The sequence below is a fragment of the Lepisosteus platostomus genome, chromosome 4 (assembly GCF_059453375.1).
Source record: "Lepisosteus platostomus isolate fLepPlt1 chromosome 4, fLepPlt1.hap1, whole genome shotgun sequence".
In the NCBI taxonomy this organism is placed as follows: Eukaryota; Metazoa; Chordata; class Actinopteri; order Semionotiformes; family Lepisosteidae; genus Lepisosteus; species Lepisosteus platostomus.
In genome coordinates, this window is record NC_142614.1 from 18050866 (window position 1) to 18060594 (window position 9729).

The window sequence follows — 9729 nt, forward strand, 5'->3', positions numbered from 1 at the left end:
TTGCTAATCAGAGTGATCACAACGTTTTTGAAATGGTTTTATAAACCTTGAAAAATCAAAGTGTGATTTATATAAAACATTAATAGGTTAACAGTTGATTTATGGGCAGTAATGGAATCCCCTAAGCACCGCTGTCATTTGTATGAATATTAATCATCTCTATAGAAGTCTGAACAGAAAACAATTTCACAGTATTCAGCATTTATTATCTATCTGCAGATTTTTAGGGTCTTTGGGACCCAAACTGCATTGCATTCTTTTACAATATTTACATATTGATCAATAATTTTTCAAGACATAAAATAAATTCCCTTTGCTTTATTAACAAAATCAAAACATGAAATGTTTTGGTTATATTATCAATAGGCCAAATAGTATTGAATAGCGTAGTATAGTGAAGTGTAGTAAGGTGGCTGACTATGTTAAAGACATGCAAGCTTTGTTTTGTCTTTCAATGTTTTCAATTTTCACAATTACCATACTTATTAAGGTCATGTCTTAAGCTCTTCGAAGGACAGCAACATAGCACAAGAAAGAAACATGGCTGTCTGCTTGTCTATGTAAAGTTTCCTACTCTGTTATAATCCAGATTTACGTGCTTTACTCATCCTGATGTTGTGGTTGTTTCCATGACTTAAAATGGGATTTTGAAGGAAGTAGTTCATTGGCTTTACAAACTGCTCTGCTATGTTGACAGCAGACTGAGGTGGACTGGGAAAATGGGGTGTTGTCTCTATTGCAGGTTTTCTTGCTTCCTTGTGGTTTCCTCCACCCACAGTTATTATGAATACTTATTAGTAGTTACTTGATGTATTAGAAATGGGTTATTCTGTATATACAGTATGTACTGTATATATAAGGTGCAGTATGCTTTGTTGTATTTATTCTTTTCTTTTGATGTTTTATCAGTTAAATCTAAGGTTATTTGGAGGCTTGCCTTTTGCATTTTTAACATCCCAACCATTAATAAGAGAAATTCAAAATGTCTAATTAATTATATTCCACAATTATAAAACAATTACAGCAGGAACAACAGGAGCATTTCTGCAGCAGCTCCCAACTGTTTCCTCTTGTTGTGCACTGCAGGGGTCAGAGACTGTGACACAGGCGTTGTGAGAAAGAACTGAATTAAACTAAAAAGATCAAATTTAGAAAGATAAAAGTGCACACAGCTCTTTATAATTCTCCAGGAAATGTAGTCACCATTGTTTCTTTGATTTCATCAGTGGTTTGTATAAAAGGAAATGCATTTCACTGGACATAGATAACCTGAATGATAACATTCCCAAAACACTGCCAAAGGTTTATTTCTAGTACTTTTCTGTCCAATAATAAGCACTTACATTATTTTATAATAAATAAGGAAATATATTTTGCAATACAATGCAAATCACATTTCTGTTTGTCCAAAACATCTTGCTCTCCCTTCACTGTCAAGTAGTGGGACTTTACCTTACATTACAGGTGAAGAGGTTTTCATTCAGTCTAGGCCTTAGTCAGATCAATGTGGACTATGTTCATAGACCCAGATTAACACCAACCCTGCATGTACAGTACAGTGAATTTAGCAGTAGGTAATTCATTATGTGTGCTAATTGGGGTCTGTGAAACTACTGATAGCATTGCCTGAGTTCTTGTTGATGGAGAAGCCCCTAGAGACCTGGTAAGATCACAGCCTTTTCTTCTGGATTTTTCCATGTACTCCTGTACACTGGACTCTTTTTGTACTCAAGCACACCTTTTTGCCAGTTGATTGCATCTTCTGCTGAAAATAATGTACAGTAATTGGTACAGTACACGGAGCATTTTTTAAATGAAAATGTATTACAGACCTTATCCTTGCTGTGTTTAGTATTAAAGATGCCATTATTATATAGATTGTAGTGTCACCTTTAACATGTTTTAAAACAAGCACCTCCATTATGTAATGTCTAGTTTTATAATGACAGTGGAACCTCAGGAAAAATTACAGTTACTTTGTGACTTGAGGACAAGAGTAGGTTTGGTTTTCCTGCAAAAACAAACCTTGGTCCACAGAGTTAAAGTATTACAGAATTACAATACTTTGTAATAGTGTATCTTGCATTGTTGTAATGACTTATTTACTTTATCTTTGTTTTATGCCATTGTCATATCCTATTAAAGTCAGCGTGGTTTATACAAACTATGTACCACATTGTCCAGAAGTACCTACAAGATATCTTAAATTTACTCTTCAGATTTCACTCTTGCAGAACATACAGTACACAGTATGTAACCTGTGTGCCTGAGACACAATATACTGTACACTATATACTTGTACAGTTTGTCTTTATGTAATATTTGTAGCTTTCAAGCACTGTGCAAGACAGTTAAAATATATCTTGTTTTCCATTATTTTCATTTTATGAAGTTAATACAGTGTTAGGAATGTATATGGAAAAAAAAAATAAATACTTTTTTATCAATTATGTTCTGTCCAAAAATATTGAGTTAAGTCTTCCCAAATTATATCCCTCTATACTACATGACAAATCTCGTTTATTTAATACATTTCCTTACTGGAAACATGTCAGTGGATTTTTATGTGGATATTCTTTGTAGATATATCAAAACAGGGCTTCATACATCTAGAATAAAAGACTCAGTTTTTTGCTTTGTTTACACTGCATTTATTACATACTGTACCACTTTGAAAAAAGTCTGAACTGGTGTATCCTTAGTATTTAAATGTGTTCATACAGGAGTTTTCACGTGAATTTTGAATTGGATTGCTGAACTTTTATTGCACCTCCCGGGGCAACTGTAAATGCCTATTTGTGAAATGAAAAAAACAAGCGTACATTTTAATTAAAATGTGGTATCTCATCAGAAATGTTCCTTTTGCAGCCACAACCTTCTTAGCAACTTTGGGATTCTGCCCTGACAAATACTGTGGTAATTTAATCCAATTATGAAGTTTGTTTTCTTAACAAGGAAAACATTCACCTTCATCAGACTGATGTCTGGAACACAAACAATAGAGTTCCTGATTGTGGTTACAGTTATGTCATTGGGTTAAGCCTAAAACTCTTCTGATCTCTAAAAATTCCAAATTCTATTCCCTCAAAAATGCCTGACAGATATCAATCATATTCTGACAGCAGGATGGAATTGTTTACACTAAGGGTTTAAAGACGTTCAGGAGGATAAGATAGGTACAGATATAAAATAAAAGCCAATGGGTAAATAGGTAGAATACTTGGCCTGTATTCCACATACCATCCACTCCACTGTCAATTAACAGGCAAAAACAGTGGCAGCGGGCCAGCTTAAATCATAAAGGTTCTTGAATATAAGACATGAAATCAACTGTTTTGCAAACTAGTTTTTATTTTCACTGGTAGCATCATGCAAAAGTGATTTTATAGTGAAAACATTTATTAATGTGCGCTGTGGTATTCAGTGATAAGAGCCCAGCAGAGTAAGGCAAAGCACAGTGTTTTTGAAGTATTTATGAAGCATTTATTGTACTGGTCAATTCAAACCATGGGGAGCCATGCTAGGGTAAACCCCAAATAAATGTATTGTATAATAAGCAATATAAAAATGTTGTATAGCAAAATTACCATGCAAACTCTTCAATAACAGATATCATAATACACATGCAGGAATGTGCTTTTTGTCCTTCCACCAGCCAGTTACAGGCTTAAAATGTTTACAGTTTAAACTGGCTTTTTGATCACTTCTCAGTTTCTTTTTTCCTAGGTATACTTTATTACAATTGGCTGTGTAAGCTATAGCATCTGGAATATTTACACATTTACAAAGGAAAGTCAAATCTACAGTATCTTGCTTTCACTGGTTTCCTTTTCCTTTTCTAACAAAATTAGATAATTGCTATCATTTCATCAAGAAAGCTTTTTTTAATACATTTTCATAAGATAAATTAAAGGGAATGTGTATCTTGTAAGGTAAGTGCTAGACATTTAAAGTATTTCGTAATTGTATTTCTGAAAAGACAAGTTGCTTGTTTTAGATCACCTTTCTCTGCTTGTCTTTTGTCCTAATTTAATTTTATAATGCTTTATAAAGAATTGGTGCTTAGGAAAAGGTAGTCAACAAAATAATACATAATCACTGACTGAGTCATAAAAAGGTATTATAGTATTTTTGATTATAATAGAAAATGTTATCATGTGAGCAGTAATTAAAAAAAAACAGATTACAAACCTGCAGGTGAAAAGAGAATTACTGACTTGTCTTTATTGAACAGCTTTTAATAGTTCACACTACATTCATTTTTAACAGTCTTATAATACACAGCATACCTTATTCCTATCATACTTGGATCAATGACCAGCTTGTCTCACAGTAGAACACAAAATTGAATCTCCCAAGACTAAATGGTCTTTTTGGACACTTTGTTTCAGGTCGCATTTGGGGTAAAATATTTAATTTTCCTTTAATCCACAGCTCTATAATTCAGGACCTTATAATTGACTTTGCATAATTTGACTCCTAAGGAAAATCTTAAAATAGATACCCCCTACAAATCTGTCTTAATTTCTTACTTAATTTATACCTGAAAATACATAACAAATAAATGCTGCGTAATACCTTTAAAGATTTCTGCACGCCTAGAGTAAAAAAACTATAATAGAGTCATGTACTGTACATGGTCTATAGGACTCTTTCAGGAATGCATCTTGCTTGTTAAAAAGTATTCTCCATCATTATTCACTGTGATGTTCCGCAGAAAATTCAATCAATCCATGAATATTCAAGCTCAGGATCTGATAAATTCTGTTTGGAATTTCAGGGAATCCAACTTATATCTTTGCTATCTTGTTTATTTTGTACTTATTCTTGTGTGTGTGAGACAGTAACAGAACTCTCTCTGTTAATCCTCAAAAATAAGGATATTGTACACTGATGTGGCTTCCTTAAACGTTATCACATAGAGTCCTTTGCCTTAATTAGTCTATTGACAAGTATTTATCTATACCTCAGAAACTGAAGCCACGCATTCAACAATTTACACAGATACTACCTGAAAAAAAAGAAAAAAACAAAACAAAATGTATTCAATAGATCATAAACATGGACAGCTGTGTGACATAATTGTGATGGAATCTGCTTTAATGTTGAAAACCCACTACATGATAAATGATATGTGTAAAAGTACACCTACTTTTATGTCTTTGCATTCATTGGATATCTCAGCCATAAGCCTATCTTTAAATGGCAGAGATGAAATTGCAATTATGCTACTGAAAGGTGAAAAAAATATCGTAAATAGCATTCCAACTTCAGCATCTGTTGGATAAGGTAAGGCTGTCTTTCTTACATTAAATATAAATCAACATATTCCTTTAAATGGCACGCATGGTTTAGATTATGCTGTGAACAATTTACAAAGTATAGCATTTGTTTTTTGAAAAAGGATAAATTGTGCTTATAAAAACAAATTAATAAAAACATGGGGAAAAACCAACTCAGACAAACCCTCCGAACTGCAACATTCTAAGCTTAAACCTTGTTTATATTTGAATGTATCTATTAAATCTATTGTTGGATCATAAAACCGATGTACCACTAGTCCACCAAACCACAGATTTTTAACGCTAAGGCAGTAATCCCCATTCTCGTCTGAACACGAAGATCATGAAGAGATCCTATAATCATGTGTATAAACTGTAGAAATCCCTCCTTGCATCTTTCACTGTTTTGCAAGACGTGTTTTAAGTTTTGAGGTGAACGTACTGTTACAGTATGTGATGAAAGCTAGCCCCATTCCTGTATAAAGAAACCGCGAGGTGTTGCAAAATCCGTAAACTCCTTGCTTAATTATATTTGCCTTACCTGCCACTGTAGTGCCAGTACTGCAAGTGTTGTCTATAAATATAAACAAACTTTTCTCTTTCACAATTCAGCGTTAATTGGGAAGAAAATGTATTTTATGACACATACATTGTAAGAAAATCTGAATGTACAGTAAATTGGTATAAATTCGTTAGAACACAATAGTCATTTAGCGAGCTGAATTCCTAACAAATACAAACACCTACCTAAAGGTGGAGCTGTCTAATGGTGAAATACAGTATACTGTACCTCGCATTTGTAATCCAGTTAGAGGTAAATAGGCCCTGTAGCTACCTGTAATGCTTTTAGTAGCTCCCCATACATATTGTATATGACGCAAACTATGTAAGATCTGGCTAATTTAAACTAACTATGGGTTAGTTCTATAGCTCCTATATAGGCCATATGGGCTACTTCTGTAATTGTTATTTTATGCGTGCATCATTACGGGCAATCGGATTTCCACTAATTATGCAGATTATTCTAAAAAAATGTAAGATCAATTAGAAACAAAGGGGTTATTATCACCTAAAGAGACCCAATTGTAAATTTAGGCTTCATTTTTAGATTTGAAACCGAAGGAATAGAAGACATACTCGTATATATCATCATGGCACACAATTGTAATGCACACCCAGATAAAAATACAAATATTCTAGAGTTTGTTGGTGAACTTAAATCATGTTTTGCAAAAAGTGTGCAACATAAGAATTAAAGTGGACAGATACAGTATAAGGGGCAATGGGACAGGCAGTCTCTCGACTTTACACACCAGAGGGCACTGTAACAGCTAAATATCACCGTACAGCATCGTCTGCTCTGTTCAACACTGATGATGTTAGCGCCCTCTGGTGTCTAAGGTTACTGTCCATGTGAATGTGCCCTCCATGATCTTATTCAAACACTTTCAACAGTAGGATGCTGCACGACAGTCGGTTAACAGGTTAACGATTGGGTCGATCGATTAGGACTATTTCATTAGGCCGATGAACGTACTGTATATGTGATAGTGGATGGGACTTAATAAGCATTGATCAAGCCAAGATTTTTTTTAATTGGCTTGGGTTTCAAGATAATAACATGCTAATTAATCTTTTTCTATGTTTTCTTCAATTTATTTAAATTAAAACAATTTCACACTGCCAATATGATAACAAAAGTCATCTGGCAGATACTCTTTCTGCATAGTTGTACAACTCTTTTCATTTGGAAATACTTAATATCTAAATTGCTATTTAAGTGTTTTATTGAGATACAGTAGGGTCATAATACGTTAATAAATTCAGAGTATTAAATTTACTATTAATCAATTTCTTAAGAAAAGTTGTGTATTCTACAGTGTCTGAATTTAAAAAAGAGTATATGTTTTTCTATTTATGTCTTAATTATGCATTGCTTTGACAGGATTTCAAAATGAAGTATTTTCTTCTGTTATGCTGGGCATTGGGGACATGCCTGTGTTCACCAGTGAGTAGATATTTCTTGAAGCTTGTTTCTTATAAAACTGGGGGGAAAAAAATGAAATCTATTCTGAACAGTAATTATGAAGGTCCAAAATGTGCTACACAATCTGTGTTTAAAGGCTACATGTTACTTGTAAGCATATGGACCTACAATATATACTTACTGTAGATTATACAGTATATGTACTGGTATAGAAACAATACTTCAAATACTCCACCACAACAATATGCATTTTCAGCAAGGATGGTATTTCTTAATTTGAGTGCCAATTACTGTGTACTGTATTTATGTCTTTATGTTTTTTTCTTCACAGGTTGGTCGCACATGGCTACCACAATCCATGACTAAGAGGTGGCCTCCTAAGAACCCTCAGCCCTCTAATATGTCTTCTCCCCAAGTCCTTGTTCTACCAGGTGGTCAAGCACAATCTGGAGGCCCAAATATCTTTGTGATACGCCCACCTGTCCCGGCAGCGACAGGAAGAGGAGGGGGAGCACCAGCCACTCCAGCACCAGCTCCTGCAGCCTCTGCTTCCTCACAAGCTGGTGGGGGTTCCTCTCAGCCATTTATATATGTGATCAATCCTTGTCCCCCTGCTGGTGCAGGAGGTGAATCTGGAGGAGGCGGTGGGGTTGTTGTACTGGGTGGTGGAAGTGAGGGAACAGGAGGATTCGGAGCAGCAGGTGCAGGTAGTGGGGGAGGAAGAGCAGGTTTTGGGGGAGGTGGTGGCCTTGCTCCTATTTTTAATGCAGGGTTTGGAGGAGTAGGAACAGAAAGTGGAGGATATGGAGGAACAGGGGCAGCAGGTGGAGGATATGGAGAAACAGGGGCAGCAGGTGGAGGATATGGGACAGCTGGTGCAGGATATGGAGGATATGGGACAGCTGGTGCAGGATATGGAGGATCAGAAGCAGCTGGTGAAGGATATGGAGTAACAGGGGCAGCAGGTGCAGGATATGGAGGAACAGGGGCAGCAGGTGGAGGATATGGAGGAACAGGGGCAGCAGGTGGAGTAAATGGAGGGACAGGGGCAGTAGGTGGGGGATATGGAGGAACAGGGGCAGCACATGGAGGATATGGAGGAACAGGGGCAGCAGGTGGAGGATATGGAGGGACAGGGGCAGCAGGTGGAGAATATGGAAGAACAGGGGCAGCAGGTGGAGGATATGGAGGGACAGGGGCAGCAGGTGGAGGATATGGAGGGACAGAGGCAGCAGATGGAGGAAATGGAGGGACAGGGGCAGCTGGTGGAGGAGGAGATGGGGCAGTTGGAGCAAACGGAGAACAAGGGGGAGGGACAGCTACTCTAGCAATCCCAGGAGCCCCAATAGTAATATATCCACCAGGACCCTCCGGTACAAACATGCCCATCGTTCAGTCAGCTGGCCCTGGGATGCCGATTTTTGTCTTTCCCCCATCAGGAGGAGGGACAGCTGGAGCATTTAGTGGTGGCACTGGGGGAGGAGAAGGGTTTTCAATAGGGTCTCCTGGATTTGCAATAACAGCAGGCGGAGGGGCAGGAGGAGGGAAAACGGGGGCAGGTAGTCCACAGATTTTTGTAATTCCTCTTGATGGGTCTCCACCTGGCATGTCATTCCAGGGAGGCTTGCTCTCAGCTGGAGGTAGCATTGGTGGTAAATCCTCCAGCAGCCCTGCCAGCCCACCCATAGTCATATATCCCCCCCTCTCTCAAACTGTGGAGGAGGACCAGATAGAAAAGAAGCACCGGTCCTTCAGAGCTCCAGGTCTGAGATTTGCTTCAAAGCCAAGACCTTTGAGTGTCCCCAAAGTAATGCTGGCATCATCAGCACTGAAAATAGTGAAGAGCCCTTCCTGAAGAGAACAAAGGTGTAAGAAAACAGAAAAGGTAACTACATGTTCATGGCCTTAGGAAGAACTAACCTCAAATAATGAGTTTTTATGTTTTTGAAACTTGCAAACTGTAAACAAAAAGACCACATTTTAAGATGTCTTAATCAAGAATCACTAAATAACATTTGAGGTCTGAATGTTCATTTACGGATTCCTTTGTTGAGTTTGGATTTTTCTGTGCTCATAGGACTGCATAATATATGTTGCCAGTATAAAACATGCACAAACCATACAAACCATTAACCAAAAAAGAAGGAGGAATATGTTTTCAAAACAATTCACATGCCAATGCAGTATATACAAAATTGAATGGTGTACAATCAGATAGGTCTACTCTCAATTATAGAACAAATATATTAACTTTAAAAAGAAGAATTATATAAAAACATTTTTCTTTCAGATTGCAGTGGATGGCACTGATGTCTGATGTACAACTCTTTATGATCTACGTATGTCACAACCACAATTTGATTCTGTTTCAAGTTTCTGGTACATACAGTATACCGTATGTGCGTCTGAAGACTGTGAAAAGAAAATATTTTAAAAAAATAAAAAATCTAAATGCCTGTG

At 36.7% G+C, this 9729-nt stretch overlaps 1 protein-coding gene across 1 annotated transcript; it reads left to right on the forward strand.

Moving 5' to 3' along the window:
* Positions 1-5157: 5157 nt before the first annotated feature.
* On the forward strand, positions 5158-9729 carry LOC148672845 (uncharacterized). The gene is made up of 4 exons (XM_088628806.1): positions 5158-5289; positions 7228-7290; positions 7601-9154; positions 9560-9729. Exons 2-3 carry the CDS (start codon positions 7237-7239, stop codon positions 9122-9124), a joined length of 1578 nt encoding a protein of 525 aa, XP_088484932.1. The 5' UTR covers positions 5158-5289; positions 7228-7236; the 3' UTR covers positions 9125-9154; positions 9560-9729.